Source organism: Pongo abelii, chromosome 2 (genome assembly GCF_028885655.2).
Source record: "Pongo abelii isolate AG06213 chromosome 2, NHGRI_mPonAbe1-v2.0_pri, whole genome shotgun sequence".
Taxonomy (NCBI): domain Eukaryota; kingdom Metazoa; phylum Chordata; class Mammalia; order Primates; family Hominidae; genus Pongo; species Pongo abelii.
The window spans coordinates 201,363,104-201,382,271 of NC_085928.1; the positions used below are offsets into that span (position 1 = coordinate 201,363,104).

The 19,168-nt window shown below is 37.0% G+C and overlaps 1 protein-coding gene across 3 annotated transcripts in view; it reads left to right on the top strand.

The window, feature by feature from the left end:
• Positions 1–19,168, top strand: part of CCDC50 (coiled-coil domain containing 50) — a 65,452-nt gene that overhangs the window by 19,811 nt on the left and 26,473 nt on the right. For all 3 annotated transcript variants that reach the window (XM_009239653.4, XM_024244791.3, XM_063722394.1), the window contains exons 2-4: positions 8,023–8,085; positions 8,934–9,060; positions 12,009–12,099. In XM_009239653.4, coding sequence (XP_009237928.1) covers positions 8,023–8,085; positions 8,934–9,060; positions 12,009–12,099 — 281 coding nt within the window. The remainder of the gene's footprint in view (positions 1–8,022; positions 8,086–8,933; positions 9,061–12,008; positions 12,100–19,168) is intronic.

The window sequence follows — 19,168 nt, forward strand, 5'->3', positions numbered from 1 at the left end:
GGGTTGGTTTTGCTAATGGTATTGGCGGTAGTGATATTGATGTCATTTTGTTGATCTCTATATAAAGATTGCTGGGGTTGAGAATGTAGAGGATTTGACATTAGGATAAGATCTATTCAGTTTCTCTGAATCCCATTTCTCTTTTACTCAGGTAATTTTATTAGAACTTTTAATAAAGAGAAGAAACTCTAACAGATTAGGGAGACATTTCTTTTGTAGGGCAGCTTAAAAGTTTTACAAAATACATTTATTATTTCAAAGTGTCATTAATATATCTTAGACACATGAGTCTAAAATTTAACAATATCTTGTCTTCCCAAATGGAGGGAAACTTGTGGATGCTGAAAAGAGGGTTAGAGAGATGAGGGCAAGTGGTAGGTCCCAAAGAGAGATTTCCCTTGGAATTTTTCACTGTAGTCACTACCTAGGGTTTCCTGTAGGTCACTTCGGAAACACTGTGAAAGAATCAGAAGGATGGGGGGGTGGGAAGAGGGTGAGAGATGAGAAGGTACTTAATGGGTACAGTGTACATTATTCAGGTGGTGATTACAGTAAAAGCCCAGACTTCACTACTAGACAGTATGTCCATATAACTAAGCTGCACTTGAACCCCTTACATTTATACAATTAAGGAACTTTTTATTCCTGTTTTTTCAGGTGTAAATATAGGCCGACTGTGATTGCTAGAAATCTATTCTTGGGAGATAGTGAGGCAAAGTAAACTAGGTCTCATTTTTATTTGCATTTTGGGGGACCTGGAAACCACTTTCTGAATACATGTACCATCTTTACTAAAAATTACTTTTATCCTTGATTTTAAAGAACTTAATGCACATTTATCTTATTTTAACTAGTATTTAATAATACCCCCCCTCCCTTTTTTTTTCCTGATAACTCTAAGCAGAAATATCTGGGGCAAGAAGAGGTGGATTTGATTTCCATTTCATTTGTTTTATTTGTTGGGTAGTCTTGCTCAAGCCGTTTTATTTCTCTTGAGCCTTAGTTTCCTCATAAGTAAAATGAGGATGTTGATAAAGCCTTTATCCTCAGATGGTTAGGAGGAATAAATGTGAAAGTGCATTGTAATTTATGAAGTGCTGTATAAATGTCAGTTGTGGCTGTCTGTTATTACCAAACTTTCACAAAGTCAGAATGTATCTCTTGAATATCTTTCTTGTTCATAGTAGATGTTTTCATGTCTGCAGAACAAAGGAAAGCAAGCATAATCCCTGCTTTCAAAGCAGAGTATATAGTCCCTCTGCTACTCATAGCAGTTACATAAAAAGAATAATTCACAAAATTCTACCATTCTATAAAAGGGAAAACAGACACAGGTGAAAGAAATAGCCTCTAGTTAATATTTATTAATCCAGACATTTTTATGTGGATGGAAGCTTGTAAAGATGAATCATGGCAATTGTAATTTCCGAAAGTCTTAGGATGTAGGTAAAAGAACAACGGAAGGGGAATGGCTTTTTTTTCCACTTCCTTTTTAGCTTATGTAGAATTAGTTGGGAAAGCACTGGGAATGTGCACAGTATTTGGATAATGTATGAAAGGAACGTGTAGCCATTCATGGAATCAGAAAATTCTGGGTTTGGTTGAAGTAGGGTAATAGATATGTATTCATTCTGCATACTTGACTGAGGTGAAAGAAGGAGTTCTTGATAGGAGGAGCACTGTTCACTGTTTAGATTTAGTTAATCTTGCGCAGAGCTTTTAAACTTTTGAGCAGAGTTAGTTTAGCCAAATGTCCCCCACTAAGTTTTTTTCTCACCAGCGTTGCCAGTATAAATACAAGTTAAGTTCCTGATTCTTGGCCAAAATTTGAGACTGTGTTCCTTTAGTGGAAGAGTAAACAAAATTCCTGCTGCCCTTAGGGGTATGTGTGTATGTGGGGGATGTGACAGGGGTTGGGAGGGGGCACTTCTCTTTGTCCCTGAGAAAAAGATAAGGGGATTCTAAAGACTCTTACCCCATCACTTGTAAATCTGAATCACCTCTTTGAAACAGTCTTTAAAAAGAATATTTTGTTTCTGAGTGAGAAGGAGAGAAACTTGCTGTAAATGAGCTTTTTAAAATAACAATCTGAAATATGTTTTATGAAAAATGCTCAGTTTACTTATTTGTTGGTGAAAGCTGAGGAGACCTTAATCTAGTACTGTTAATGACTAAGAAAAAAATTTTTTAAAGGCTGTCTTAGGCCTCCAAATTTGATGTCATGTGGGCCGGGATCTTAAGAGACATTCAAATCAATGTTGATCAGTTTTCTTTTCCTTTAAAATGTTGAATTATTAAAGTATACAAATTTTATTTTTCTACTAATTGCCAAGGGGAGGGCAGACAAGGGTGTTACCTGTAGAAGGAGAACAAGTAGTTCTGTCTTGAAGTTTATGGAAAGCTCCTACAGTTCTTGGTAGGGAATTGGGGAGTGGGCTGTGTCTGGAGCTGGAGGGGTAAAGTTGGCAAGTAGATGTACCTGAAAAAAGGTGTGTGAGGAGAAACAATAAGGCGAAAACAAAAACGAGAGACTTGGGAAGCAAATGCAAGAAGAGAAAAAGTATAAGAGATAGAGTTTGGTTGGCGTGAGGTGGAGTGGGGTGGTAATCACCAGGTTTTCTTTGGTACATTTCAGGTAAGTTGTATACCAGGAAGCCTATGTAAAAAAGAACCAGTTCCTCATGAGGGTGCACAGGGGCTTTCCTGTCACATCTCTTGCTGTAATTCTCTTTGGGGCTTCTGTGCTCCGGGCACACACAACTCCAGGATGGCCTGTGGATTTTCGTCTTTTTGTCTTTTTCCATAAGTGGCCCCTTTGCCAAGAATGTTTACCACTTCTGTGCATAGGAATTTTAACTTACCTTGAGATACATCTCGTGTTAATTACTTTAAGGTTTCTTGATACAAGGTTCCTTGATACATTCTGTTTAAATCACCCCCACTTCTTACATCCACCCCCAATTCATAACAAGCATAACTGTTCCATTGTTTATGACTTCAAAGAATTTTCTTTAGTACAACAAATTGTCTTTAGTACAATGTTTATTAACTTACATTATATCTATTTTCCTCTCTGATATTTCACCTCAGTGATGGCTTGGAGATGACTCATTCATCCTGAAATAGAATTCAACACATGTTTATTGAGTAAATGAGTGTTTATTAGGCGCATACTATGCCATTCATGTATTTAGGGGAAGATCAACAACTCAGTGAAAATCATTCTTTAAGGAAATGGATGGGGGGTATATATATGTATGTATTTATGTATGTCAGCCAGTCCTCCTTTCCATTTCTAAGACCTGCTTGGCATATTGTGAATTAATTCACTGTATACTAATTTGTATATACAGGCATCCCTCATTTTATTGCACTTTATTGCTTTTTGGACAAACTATGTGTTTTACAAATTGAAGGTGTGTAGCAAGCATTTCTTAGTAATAACGTGTTTTTTAATTTAGGTATGTACATAACCTGTTTAGACTGAATTCCATCGCACATTTAATAGACTATCAATAGACTATTAATAGACTGTAGTGTAAACATAACTTTTATATGTACTAGGAAACCAAAAAACCGTGTGATTATTTTATTGCGATATTTGCTTTATTGCAGTGGTCTGGAACCAAACCTGCAATATCTCCAAGATATGCCTGTATTTAGATTAACATATCATTGAAACTCCTTTAATGAGAATGGGGATAGGGTTCTAGTTTTATGTAGTTTGTTTATTACTAAATTTGTTTAAATGATGTTTGACATATCTTATAAGTGTGTTATGCTGTCATAATTGCAGAGTTTAATTCTTTTTATGACATTATTTTCTTCCTTTCTCCTATTCTTGTTTGACTTTATGATCCAGCTTTTTTTTTTTCTTTTTTTTAACTTCTTTCAGTTAACGAGCACACGTTGTGTGGAAGGTGCACAGAGTACAGCCACAAAGTCCCTGCCATGAAGAGCTTGCAGCTGGATAGTGAAGCAGCTGTGTGCTCGAATTTCAGAGCAAAGTGCATTTCTTTCTGTTAATGCTCTTCTAAGCAATGAGGCAGAGTTGCATGGCTTTTAATGTTTAAAAGAGACTTAACCACCATGCCTAACACTGGGAAAATGTCTGGGCAGAGGGGAGAGCCTATGGGACCATTGAGATCTGGGTGGGAACGAAGAATAGTTGTGTAATTTACTATGGTGGGAAGCTCATTTTAATAGCAGACTGGGACTAGTAGAAGACGTTGATAGGGTTGGCTTATGGCAAGAAGGTCAGCCTGAGTTCTGGATGAGTGAAAGTGAACATGGGAGGGAAAAAGTTTGAGAAATGGGAGGGTGAAAGGTGGTTCACCTTAAATGTGCCCACAGGGAAAGGTGGGGAGACGAGTTTATGCCATTTATCCTCAGTGTACTGTTTATACTGTTTACATCAAAGGCAGAGGAGGTTAGAAAAGGAGAAAAGTTCTCTTCAGGCTCTGAGTGTGGCCTGGCTGTGAAATAGTTTCAGTAATTCTCAATCTGGTTACTGATTTACAAAGTTGACTGGATATGTGATTGTTTTCCAGGTTGTACTAGAATACTGATGCAGGGAATACAGAGGCAAATCTTGAAAAAAATTAGAGTGGGTTCAGAAGAAATTATATATTGGGCAAGTAATATTTCAGTATAAATGAGATTATATGTTTGGAAACTCCTAGTAAACTGAAGGGCTAAGTCAGTGTATTTGACAATACAACTCTCTGTGTGTATGTGTTTGTGTACTTCCTCAGAATCATTGAAAATCTTCCAGATCCCCTTCTAGCTCAGGCCCTGCTCATATCTTTTGGATACTAGTTCAGCTTCTGCAGATTCAGGGACAAATCACAATAATAGAATATACTTCAGTCTTGCTGTTGAGATATTAAGAAATCATTATGAGGAGTCATCAAGGTAATCAGTAATTCATAAATTTCTCACACCTGTTATAATGTGTCAAACCATATCTTCATGTTCATGGTTTAACAATATGTGCTGTTGACAACATGAAATAAGTGAATTTAATTATAGAACTTAAAATGTAATACTTAAGACATTTAAAAAGCACAGGAAATAGAGAAACCCATGAACCTACTACCCACATCAAATGTTAATATTTTGCCTTATTGTGTGTCTTTTCTCTTTTTGCTTTTGAAGCAGAATGGCTCATGCAGCCAAGGCACTCATGCCCCTCTTCGTCTCTCTCTGGAGAGAGAACTATTGTTTGGAGTTAAGTTTGTGTCAGAGCCATATTATTAAAAATAATTTTTTTTACCATAGGTATATCTATCTACAAACAATATATTTTAATGTTTAATGTTCTGCTGACTGAAGTTAAGAAATATTTTAAAAATTATTGTAGTTCTTCACATTGATTCTCCACATGGAAAAATGTAATAATTTAATAATTTTTAATTTTAGTTAGCATGGTATTAGAAACATAGAAAATGTATTTTTGGCATAACGTTCTGACCTAATAACATAAATTGAAGTGGCTTTTAAACTTTTTGTAATCTATAGAATGATATGTGTTTTACATTTTGACCTAGTACCTATCATCTCTGTATGTATATATTTCTGTGATCTGTATATATATAATACTGGAAAAGTTTCCCCAAACTAGTTTCCTGTACTGTGTGTGATTTATACTAGTCCCTTGGTATTTGTGGGGTGGGGTGTAGAGGTGGTTCCAAGACCTCACATGGATACTAAAAATCTATGGATGCTTCAGCCCCTGATATAAAATGGGGTAGTATTTGCATATAATTCATACACATTCTACTGTATACTTTACATTGTCTCTAGATTATTTATACTACCTAATACCGTGTAAATGCTATGTAAATAGCTGTTATACTGTTTCATTTAGGAAACAATGATGAGAAAAAAAGTCTGTACATATTCAGTACAGCAATATTTTTTTTTCCTGAATATTTTTTATCTGTGGTTGATTTAATCCATGAATCCAAAACTCAGGGCTATGAGAGCCAACTGTCCTCTGTTACTCTCTAGACTATTGACTTTTAAAATGCTTTTCTCAGGCTTAGTAAGTTGATTTTTTGACCTAATAATAGATTGCCACCCATAATTTGAAAATCATTAAGATTAATCTTAAACTTTGATCTAATCATAATTAATCTAAAATTAAGACTGATTTAAATATAAGCACAAGCTTTTCCAGTATAATAAAGGTGTTTTAAACGTTAGGTCAATATATTAAAATAACATTCTTTACACAAGATTTGATTATATTTATTTTAGCTAATTCATTAATTTTTATAAATTAGGTCCATGTATGTCTTACCCATTTAAGAATTAGATATTAATTAATTGGAGTGTTTTAGAGAGTATATGATGGTCAGTGTAGAATATTTTCTTTCCGTCCATTCTTACCATGATTTACCTGGAGGGAGGGAGGGCCATCGTTGTGTCAGGGAAGGGGAAGGAGCTCTTGAGCTCTTGCTGGCTTAGACGCTGACCCCCAAGCCCTGTCACCAGTGAACACTGTACAGCCTTAGAAAATCCCTTCTTCCTTCTGGCTTTCAGTTTCCTCACTTATTAAATGAGGGCGTTCTCTAGCTCATTTTGAAAGTATTTTTATTCTGTGAAATATAATGTAACTAGGACCTGGGCTTCAAGATATTAGAATTTGTTGAGAATATAGCTGATGAAAAAGAACGGCTTTCTATTCGAATTACTGGTTTTGCTGTTATGTTTGAGCGAGGATTAAGCAGGTTGTATTCAGTTTAATGTAGTTCTTGGGCAAGAATTATTCCTACATTATAAAACCATTTCAAAATAATCATGACTTCCCCAAGATCTCCGTCCCTTTTTGTGGCATTATCCCTCAGTAGTGAAGGACACAACTATGTTGAGTGTATATGTGAACATACATAAGTGCAAAGAACGGCAAAGGAACATTTTTCATTCTGTTTCAGTTAAGTGTCCTCATAGGCAAATCCAAAGCTGCAGAAAGAAATCTATCACTTTTCCTAAGTCCTAGGGAATGTTTCATGAGTCCTACTCAATTGCAGTAATCTGAGGCTTTGGGGAATTTCCTTTTTTTAACATGAATTACATGCTTGGAATAGAGTGAGAACATATCACCTAAACTACACGTCCTTAAAACAGCACTTTACATGATGAATCCTTCATGTTTTGTCTGTTTGTATGTTTACGAAGCAGGAGTTTAAATTGCAGCTTGGGGTAAACATGGATACCATTGTTTAGCCCAAACCATTTCTTCAAGACCATTTCTTCCCATTTTGCTTCTAAGAAGACAGGTCAGGAAATACCCTTGCCTGGCTCTTCAGGTGGAGGCAGAGTTGGGGCAGATTCCTGGTTTCTTTCAGGGTTCTCATTTTCTTTTGGTTTGTAGATTATTTTGGGCCACCCAAGGTTTAGAGGGACCTAGAGACCTAGTTCTAACTCATGTCCCTGGGGATTGACCCACTGAAGAATGTTTAAGAAATTAAGAATTTTTAAAGTAGAGCTCTGCCCCTACCTGAGGGACTAGTGAAAATATATTTTTTCTTCAAAGACGCCAGGGTAGACATAAATTGCTGGGAGAGGATCATCTGAACCACAGAGAAGCATAGATTAGATTTCTTTTAACACCTCTAATTATGCAATAATTCAGTTCTCTCTTAGTAGCAATATGCAAAGCATGACTGATACGTCTGTTATTTCAGCAGCACTTAACCTTCCATTTATAGAAGTGGATTGGAATTTCTAGACCTCTGGAATCTGATTCTGTAAATGTTCTCACCTCAGGCCAGGGGCCAAGGCTAACCAGTATTTTGTGACACCCTGTGTTGGCACTAAGCAGGCACTATGGATTTTTGTGACTAAAGACTGCATACTTAACTAGTCACTATTTTATGCATTGAGAATTATAAAGTGTGTCATTCTGAAATATTAGAATTGATTTTTTTTAAAGTAAAAAAAAAAATCCTTTCCTTTGTATGTTAAAGTATTACTAATGAGCCTTCCTGTCTGTTTTTCCTCCTTCATCTACTGTAGTATGCCGAGATTTTGCTGTCCTGGAGGACCACACCCTGGCTCACAGCCTGCAGGAACAAGAGAGTGAGTAATACCTCTCATTTATGCTCCTTCAGTTTTCTTTTTTTAGTGATAGCTTGAGGCTGGTTTGTTAGGGCTTAGGTAGGGAGAGAGCACAGTCACTTGGCGTCACCATCCATACATCCTGAAGGATTTCTTTAGGCCAATGATGCCTGGGTGAGCAGTGAAGTTTCGGGCATGTTTAAGGAAGGTAGGCTGCCAGGAATTAGTAGACTGCTGCGTCTCTTGGAGGAAAAAGAGGGGTTTGAATCTTTTTCGTAGCCTCTTGTTGTAGGAGGGACACAATGGTTGTAGATTTATCTGGGGTGCGTAGAAGGAATCTGTTCTTGCTCCTAGGATAGGGACTTGAACAGTTTTCCCAGGCAACTGTGGTATAAATGAGATCACACTGTGGATTTTTCTGAATCTTTTTTTCCATGTAGTGATGAAAAGTAAATCTGAGCCATGCATGTTATATTAAAGTACATACTTGTGAATATATGATTTGTGAATTCACATATCAATATAAAATTGACATTTTGAAAAATGCGGTTAATAAATAGAGTGACAACATGTAGTAGTAGAAAGAGCGTTGGCCCTGGCTTTAGAATATTTGTGTAGCTGTCCTGGCACTGCCGCTTTGTTGGCGTGTGACCAAAGGCAAATTATTTAATCTTTTTGATCCTCTTTTTACTTAATGGAAAAGTGGGGATAATAATTCCTTGCTCTTTATTATATATTGTTGTTGAGACAATAAAATGAAGTGATGGATGCAAAGCTGTTGTTATGGAAAAGCTCTTAAGATTATTATGGCATTTATTACTAACAAACCAAGGCATTATTCATTCCTGTCCTCAATCTTTTTGTTCTAGTTGAGCATCATTTGGCATCAAACGTTCAGCGGAACCGTTTGGTCCAGCATGATCTCCAGGTGGCTAAGCAGCTCCAAGAGGAAGACCTGAAAGCGCAGGCCCAGCTCCAGAAGCGCTACAAAGACCTGTGAGGATTTGGGAGGTGGGAGGGGTAATGCCAAGACTGGTTTTCTCTGTGGAGCTAGCAACGAGGGCAGGGGAGAAGGAGACTACTTCTGTTTCTCTGATTCCTGTTACTGTTAGATGACAGATCTTACAGTGGATGTCTAACAGTTTTTTTGATTTGAAAATGTTTTGTTGTTTTTGGAGCACTTGACCAGGTTTAAGGACATGTGGATGATGGTGTGAATTCTAACATTTTTTAGCTGTATGACCTTAGGCCAGTTAGTCAACTTCTCTGAATTTATTTTCCTTACCCATAACATGGGGAAAATAATCTCTGTCCCCTCTGCCTCATAGTTTCTTTGGGGGATCCAGTGAAATAGTGGACATCAAATAACTTTATGGGTTGTATTGGTTCCTTTACTATGTTCTAGCTGCGTTTGCCGCTCTTACTTTCCTTGCTTTTCAGTACGTAGCAGAATGTTCTGAAAAGCTCTGAAGTGTAGACTCAGTTGTCTTCACAACTTCAGTGTCTGACAAAAGTTCTCTCTAGTAGCCTCCTTTAACAGACAGATAAATGGAAATGATTATTTCTCAGGTTTCTTTTGGCACAGTGACTTTTATTCTGTTTCAGTGTTATAAAGCTCCCAGGATACATTTCTTCTTTGAGAGTGGCTCTTACATCCTAAATCTTTAATGTGGGTAGATTTAACCACAGATACTGTGTTGAGGAGGAAGGGGTAAAGGAAAAATGGAAGGAACCCCTTAATTTACTTTAGTGTCATATTCAGGTAAAAAAGGAAAGCCAGTCATTTTTGCTAACTTATAGGAAGGGTTTGTCTTTCTGTTTATTATTTGTAGAGAGGACTTTATTAATCGTTTTGTTAAGCTTCCCTTATTTTGTAAATAAACACTTTTATTGATTCATGCTATATCTGGCACCATGAAAGGAGACCAGAGATATGAATAAGACAGCCGTTGCCTTTAAGGGCCTCAGGTAAACACCTTGAGCATTATGTATCTAGAGATACGTGCATGAGTCACAGAGAATTGAAATGTAAATTTCAGGCCTATTTAGAGAGAAGAGACTGGGATAAGCTTCACAGGATGATGTGTTTAATCTGAAACTTGAAGGTTAATTAGAAGTTTATAGTGATGGGGAAAACCATTCTAGCCAGAAGGAGCAGCATGCATAAGGGCAGGAGGTAAAAGGACTTGGAATCTCATGTTAGCTGCAAGAAGTTCAGTATTGCTGGAGTGGAGAGTGTATTTACAGGCAGAAGTAGGAAGTGAGGCCAGAAAAGTAGTCAAAAGCTGGATCAAAAGGGTCACGATAAGTTATGTTAAAGATTTCAGGTTTTGTAGATTTTAAATTATAAGGAATGGAGAACCATTGAAGTAGTTTTAGATTTTCATTTTGGGATCTGTTCTGTAGACTAGGTGGGTGAAGGCTTGGAGTGGGCAAGATTTGAAGGCAGCTGTTGAGCAATGGTCAAATTAAGAAATGGTGAGGCTTTGAATGAGGACAGTGGTGATAGAGATAGAGGAAGGAGATGATGAGGTCTAAATCGAAGGTCATGGTAATGGAGATATAAAGAGGAAGAGAGATATTTGAGGTGTTGTGAGGCTTAGTGTCACAGGTTAAGGTGAGAACCAAAGCTAGAATGTTCTAGAGTTCTAAATTCATTGCCCTTTACATTATTCACAATTCTCTGTTAGAAAGGCCAGTTTTGAGGTTGATGCAGGTGTTTAAAATCCTGAATTAGGTTAATAACAGTATAGTGAGCTTTTTCAGAAATTATCAAGACAGACCACTCAAATATAAGTCAGGAGTAGAGAGTGATATTTTATAGGTCCTAAAGGAGAGAAGAACCGGGTATTATATTTCTGCCTGAGACTTCAAGGTTTTGGAATTGTTCCTGGATGAAATAAGTAAGCTAAAAGGGAAGTCTTTCAGTTCACTCCCTGGCAATTTTGATAACTGGACATCTTGGGAAGGATGAAATGCTGCAGTTTTCATTGAACTGGAACCTTTTATTCAGTCTGGATACCGGGGCTGCTGTCCCAAGTCAGGATTATCCTTGTTTACTATTGCTTTCTCAGTTTCGCTTTCCCAGGGGTCTGTATAATTAGCTGACTGAACCAGAGCTGGTACTTCTTGGAAATATGGTTTGAAATCATTAAACTCAGATGAAGCTTCACTTATTTGTTTTCTGTACCAGGAGATACATCTTCTGTGTCACTTGTGACCTTTAACACTTCATTTGGGTTTGCCTTCTCTGCGGTGCTTCTACTTTCTTCCCACTTATTATCACATCCAGTGTAGTTATTAGTCACTTAATTCTATACAGATTTTACATTAATTTGGGAGGTTGAGGTAGAGGCTTGAATGAAGACAGAGGCCTTTGAAAACTAAGACCATGATTTTGTGTATGATTCTTAATTATTACAATGAGTGAAGGAAAAGAAGAAATATAAATAGGAATTGCTCTGAGTAGATTTTTGTTTATTTTCATTTCTTTGGTTTGAATAGATAAGAATACTATGATATTAGACCTGTAATGTGAAGTTACTAAGTGTAAACTTTTTTATAGCTTATAAAATGGCATGACAGAGAATGATTTGTGGTTATTAGTGGTAGAGGCAGGACCGGCAAACAGGCCCCAGTGGGGTGAAGTGATAGGTGGTATAGAAGAGGTGTGGAGTTTTCCATTGTTGGGTGTGATGATCAGATTCCAGATCTACCACATATTTTCATTGTGATCTTGAGAAAATGATTTAACTTCCCTGGACCTTGGTTTTCTCATCTGTAAATGTGACCGTGTCAGCCTCTTTGCATCTTTATCTTGAAGATAAAGTGAGAAAAATAATGTACTTCTCATATAGTGAGTATTCAATAAATTGTATTTATTACTTTTAGGAAATACATTATTTTTTATTTTCCTTATTCATGTTTTCACCTTTGCTTTTTAGTGAACAACAAGACTGTGAAATTGCTCAGGAAATTCAGGAGAAGCTGGCTATTGAGGCAGAGAGACGACGCATTCAGGAGAAGAAGGATGAGGTATAACTTAGTTACTGCCCCTCTCCCTCATGGAGAAGGGGGTGCTCAGCTTTAGAGCAAAAACTTTCTGTAGGTCGCGGGCTCAATGAAGGGTTACTGAATGGGAAGCAGAATGCCTCTTATTTGGGCTGCATTTTCCTCTGTGGACCATGATGTATAGCCTCTTGATTATGTAAATGGTAAAAGTCTTGAGATATAATGGATAATTTCACATATGATGTGAGTTAGTTTCCTATGACTGCTGTTACAAATTACTCCTGCAAACTTGGCTTAACAGAAATTTATTGTCTTAGAGTTCTGGAGGCTAGAAGTCTAAAATCTGAAGTGTTGGCAGGGTCACGCTACCTCTTGGGAAGGATCCTTCCTTGCCTCTTCCTAGCTCCTGACTCCTGGCAATCTTTGGCATTCCTTGGCTTGTATCTGCATCACTTCAGTCTCTGCCTCCATTGTCACATGGCTTTCTTCTCTGTCTGTATCTTTGTGTCTTCTTGTCTTCTTGCAAGGACATCAGTCATTGAATTGAGGACCCACCCTAATCCACTATGACCTCAGCTTAACTAATTACATCTGCAGACTGTTTCCAAATAAGGTCACATTTTGAGGTTTGGGTAGAAATGAATTTAGAGAGGGCACACTATTCAGCTTACTACAAGGTGTCTGTCCCTGGGTTGTTCTTGCAGCATTAGAGAGAGCAGACTTTTGAGTGGGGCCTGCGCAGGAGGCAGGGAGTAGTCCTTGGGAGAGGCCAGGAGCAGGCATTGCTCTCATTCTTTCTCTTTTTCTTAAAGGTTTCACTTTCCTCTGATCTGTTGGTTAAAAAAACTAATCAGTTTGATTCTGTATATATTTTTAAGTCGTATTGTTTTTAAGGCTGAAAATGACTAAAATTACTAATAGTGTTTGGTTTGTGAGAAGACTTGAATTTAGCATTAGCTATTATTTCCTTTTGTGTTGTTATTTTCAGCACTTTTTTTTTTTTTTTTTTTTTTGACAGTGTTTTGCTCCATCACCCAGGGTGGAGTGCAGTGGTGTGATCTTACTGCAATCTCTGCCTCCCAGGCTTAAGTGATCCTCTCCACCTCTTGAGTAGCTGGGACTACAGGCACACGCCCCCACAGTTGGCTAATATTTAAAAATTTTTTTTTTGTAGAGACGAGGTCTCGCTATATTGCCCAGGCTGGTTTCAAACACCTGAGCTCAAGCTGTCTTCCTGCCTCAGTCTCCCAAAGCACTGGAATTACTGGCATGAGCCACTGTGCCCAGCTTAGTTTCAGCACTTCTTATGAACAATTTATTTCATTTTACATCATTTCTATGCTACCCTGCTTTCACACCTGTTATGCCGTATGTGGTCACTGTCTTGATTTATAATAGATAATAAAATGATTTATTATTTTTAATAGTTGGATAACAATATGGTTTGTTACGCACCCAGAAACAGTTTTGAGGGTTATAAGCATGGTGTTAATTACATAAACTGAAACTGTACTGGGCAAACTGGCACTTATGATCATCATGTTAAATAGATGTGATCAGGGTCATCAGTAAACAGCCTACATACACTGCTACTCCTACTGAGCCACTCTTGTTGCTGTAAGACTTCTTGTTCAATGCCAGATGAATGTGAGACACCTGGTATGAGTGTATTGAGTTGTTTCTTCAAGAAACAAATCATGATCCTGTGATAATCAGAACTGCAAGTAAAAATTAGGGATTATTTTTGATACTTCCTGTAATACACAGGAGGCTCTTTCTTAGAATTTAATGTGTTGCCTCTTTATAGTAAAGACTTTGCTTTGGGGATGACACTGGGAACTAAAAGAAGTGATTATATTTCGTAGACAAGAAAGCTTCTATTTGAAAAATACCAGAGTAATGAAGTTGGCTTCTTATAAATGCTACTGCTGTCCTGTGGGGTTTTTTTTCCTCCGTTTAGGGAAAAACAGGATAGAAAGAGAAAATAAAACACTTTATTTTAATTATGTAGAATCTAAATAGTAATCATAGTAAGTAATCTCATGGTAATACTATATAAAATAAGCAGTTTAGTGATTAACTCTATTTTTCGGATGTAGAAATTAAGTATTAAAGAAGTAAGTGACTGATTCCAAGTTATAAAATGCCAGAGAAATGTCTGTACAATTCACGTCTCCTGACTGCTTCTGACTTGGACGTACTGTGGTATACATGAAACATGTGGACTTTGGAGTTACACTCACCTGGGTTTGAATTTTAGCTCATTAACTATTTAGCTGTGTGATTTTCAGCATCGCCCTTAACCACGCAGAACCTCAGGTTCCGAAATGGGTTGAGTCACGGTAGTTGTGCATACCCTAAAGCGCTGTTGTGAGGTAAATGAGATCAGATACTTGGGGCACCTGGTACATGTTAAATTTATAATTGACCTTTCCTTGATTTTTGTTATAGAGAGATATGTGCTGCCTAGGGAAAAATTAAACAGGCTTAAGTGTGTTTCAGTATGGTGTGATTTGAGAGGTGTGATTTGAGAGGTCCTCAAGCGTTTACACACTTGTCATTACAGGTCTCCCACTAGCTTGTCCTCAGTAGAGTGGAAAAGTTAAATGAGAAATCCAGTTGTATAGGTGTGTTGACCAGACAAGCCTATATAAACTTCATTCAGACTTTTTGACTTTTCAACTCATGCCTCAGATGAGAAGATGGCTACTGTGCCAAGGCAGAAAAATGTGACTCTCTGCTGTCTAGTATGTTGTCAATATTAAATGAAGAAAATTTGTGTGAGTAAAGTTTGTCATTGAGGGATATATGAAAATGCTTATTTATTTTAGTCTGTTGGTAACAGGGTGCCTGAAAGGGAGAGGAAACTAATACTGAGACAGTAGTGCTAATTCTTCTGGCCAATTTTTGAAAAAGAATTGCTTGTGACTCATGAACTCTCTTAGTTCCTGTTTTTTTTTTTTTTTTTAGACAGAGTCTTGCTCTGTCTCCAGGCTGGAGTAAAGTGGCGCGATCTTCACTCACTGCAACCTCTGCCTCCTGGGTTCAAGCGATTCCCCTGCCTCAGCCTCCTGAGTAGCTGGGACTATGGGTGCCTGCCACCACGTCCGGATAATTTTTTGTATTTCAGTAAAGACAGGGTTTCATCATGTTGGCTAGGATGGTCTTGATCTCCTGACCTCGTGATCTGCCCGCCTCAGCCTCCCAAAGTGCTGAGATTACAGGTACGAGCCACCGTGCCCGGCCTCCTTCCCCACCCCCACCCCCTTCCCTCTCAATGCTCTTCTGCTTCCCTGTAGAGTCTACTTGGTTAATAAGGACTTAGCAGCAGCAGGGCTGTGAAAAATCTCTCTCTGGGTTTCCACCGAAATCTCTTTAAGAGATTTTTGGGGTCAGTTGTCCTGGGTAGTTACCACCCCATAAAATACCAGAGGTAGAGACTGAGAACCCTTTTCTCTTGGAACAGATATTTTTTTTTTTTTTAATTTTTTCTGAACAACATTGTGTGTCAGATGTGGTGGAGTTATACAACCTTGCGTGTATAAATTAGCAGTTCTAGCTTTGCCATGGTATAATTTTATTATGTTTGTTAACAAAGCACAGATGTAAGGAAAGTGGCATTTCCATGCAGGACACAGATGTGGAAAAGTTAAAAAAAAATTTTTTTTTTTTCGGTCTTTCTAGCTTTGAGAACTCCTCACCTTCCCTCCCTTCATTCCTCTTCTTCACTTTCTTGTTCTCTCACTCTGTCTTACTTTTCTGTCTCTGTTTATTTATTTTTAACTCTTTTACATAGTTTCTCGAGTATGGTAGTTCTCTCTAGGCTCCCTGTTGGAAGGAGCTTGTAGACTTTGGGTATACTGGACTCCATGAATTAGTGGTTAATAAAAATGGGTTAAGGTTAATCAGTTAATTTAACTTAGTTATTCTTAAATAAAACTCTAAAAGTGTGTGTGTACCTATGCGCATGACTAGATGTGTGTATGTGTGTGTGTGTGTGTGCACGCGCGTGTGTTTAAGCCTAAGTTTAAAATATATGTGAATGTGCAACTATTTTAAGGAAAAACTTTTTTTTTTCCTTAAATAAATATTAGCGTGGCCAAACATGTCATGAAAAGTTTGTGGCACTAGTTTAACAATTTGAAGCCCTTTATAGTATAAACTGCTCAGGGATAAACCTAGTAACCAATTCACATTAAAAAAATGAATCTAGTATGAACCATGGTACTTACACATAGCACTCTTAAAGAGATTAGAATTTCATGTTCTAAAATAATATTTACACATTCTTTGGTAATATTTAGAGGCTAGATCAAACAGCAGTACCGTTTCGCTATTAAAAATTGTCCTGTGTTTTAAGTATAAAAATAAGTTTATATATATATGACTAGAAAGGGAGTTGGGAGGCTTCTTGTTGAGGTTTTCCTCTCTCCTTTTACACTATTATACTGATGTTTTTACATCCATAGAATTGGTATTTTCCTGTTTTATCAAACAACCCTTTTGGATTTATACCTGCCTTGACATCCCTACCGAGTTAGATGTTAATGTGTTAATTGCTAGTTAATAAAGAAGTTTAGCAATTAAATGGAATGATTTTTTTTCTTTCTGACAGTCGTTTCACAGTCACATTTTTAAATCACCTTTTGATTGTTTTTAAACTCCAGATTTCCTCTTTTTGAAACGCACTGCTACTGGAGGATAGAGGTGAAATATTGAGAAGTAACCCTCTATCCCTTATACATTTATATGATATAACCCTCTATCCCTTATATATTTAAATGATATAAATCATACACAGGTTGAGCATCCCAAAATCCAAAATCCAAAATGTTCCAATGAACATTTTCTTTGAGCATCATGTCTATGCCTCAGAAAGTTTCAGATTTTGGAGGATTTCAGATTTCGGATTTTTGGATTAGGGATGCTCAACCTGTAAATGACAGAAATACCCCAAGGAACCCAACACCATGTTTCAGTTACTTGTCATATACTTGGGAAAGATGTGTGGGGATCCTCTGGGTGCCACTGCACCTTGTTTATATTAATGCTTCTCATAAAGCCATGTTGTCATTTCTTACATTATGCTAATTGTTTTACTAAAAGCAAGATAAGAACTTTAATGATATTTATCACTCCCCTACTGCTCATAGCACTATTCCTTAAAGCTAAAGAATTTGTCACAGGGCACATGTCTGGCCCACTGAAGGGAATCACTAAATCTATGTTTTCATTAAAATTACCTTTCTCTAGTATACTAGAGATCCTTAACTGTTTCCTTCCTTATGGTTATGGTTTCAAATTTTCCAGAGTTGGGTGAGCTTGGATAACAGAAGGGAAAGGTGAGATACAATGGTAAACTCCCATTTCAATTAATGTATTTACTAGGAAGTCTTCTGTGGAACAGGGTTGTTTTTACCTATTATCCCAGAAGTCTATCTCATTAATTAAAATGTAATTAAAAACGACTTCAAAAGAGCTTAAGAGTTCATTTAGATTTGTTTTCCCAAGTTATGTAGAACATTAATTACCTGAGTTTTTAAAAAATGCGAACAGAAGCTTCTGTCATAAATTTGGAAAATTATAGGTTACTGGAAGATAACAGGTTTTTTTTTCTTTTAAAGTTTTAAAATGTGCTAACAATATGCATCTTAAAGAGTTAGATATGCTGCGTGCTTTCTATTGAAAGGTGTGTGTTTTTTTTGGATAAAATTTTGAGGCCAGTGTTCTCAGGAAGAGGCTTGGGAAGTGCTGTTCTAGACTTATCATTAACAGGAAGGAAGCTGAGGACCAAGGAGATTGTTTGTATCAAAGGTGACTAAGCTGGTTAGCTACACCCAAGTACTGTGAGTGATAATTGCCATCTTCAGCTTGTTTCAGGGGGATTTACTTTATATTGAAATTATCTAACAAAACTCATTGCATAGTAATGTTGGAAAGCTGGGAGGAGAACGGACTTGTGCTAAACCTCAGCTATAATATGGTGGCAGTTTTCTATTGAATTTTTGTCCTTTCTTTCCTCAAGCTTAGCAGACCTTTTCTTTCCTCAAGCCTAGCAGACCTTTTCTTTCAAAAAAGAGCTGAGAGCTTAGAAGAGCAGAAAGGTTTGGGTGCTAAGGTGCATGACATATTATGATTATTATTATTTTTTTACTTGATTAAAAGCACTTTCTTTGACTAGCTAATGCATTATAAAGAAGGGCTGTAATTCTTTTTTCTCTCCTGGTTCTTTACACTGAGAGAGTGGTGTATTACTATGCTTCCATTAGGACTAAATTCAGTAACAAGAGGGCAGTTATAAGCAATTCTATGAATAGAACTCTGAATTTCTAAGTCTTTGATGGAAAAACTATCCCATAAATCTGAATGTTAAAATGAATCTCTTTTCTCCTACAGTTCAAGTTAGACATGGTTTTAAGAGACTGGGAAAGAAATAGTCACTACTAATACCAATTTTGGAGGGAACTTCAATTCTTTATCTGTACAATGGAAAGTTTGAACTATTCAATCTTAAAGCCAAATGTCTTTGACTCTTTAATTTATCATTTTAATAAAGCTGTGTCTACCAGGTCTGTGGAGCATAGTTTATAATTTCTGCTGGAAGTTGGACCTGATAATTTTCCTTTATATTTTTTCCTCAGTTATAGCAGGGGAAATATTTGTTTACTGTAAAGCAAACCACTTAGGAAAATATAGTTTTGGGTGCTTAGTAAACATACAGTTCAAGGAAATGTTTACATTTCTTTCTGCTTCTGTAGTAAACATTATAGAAATCTGGAAAATTCTTCTGTAACAAATAATAGTTTTTTGGAGAATAGGCTATCTGTTCCGTTCCTTTCTTCCTGATTGATACATTACTTTGTAAGATATTAAAGCTAAAGAATCTGGCACAGGGATTGGCACCTGGTAGACACATTTATTAAAATGATACATTAAGGAGTCAAAGACATTTGGCTTTTTTTTAAGATTGAATAGTTCAAACTTTCCGTTGTACAGATAAAGAATTGAAGTTCCCCCCAAATTCATATCAGTAGTGACTATTTCTCTCCCAGTGTCTCTTTAAACCATGTCTGACTTGAACTGGAAAAGAGAT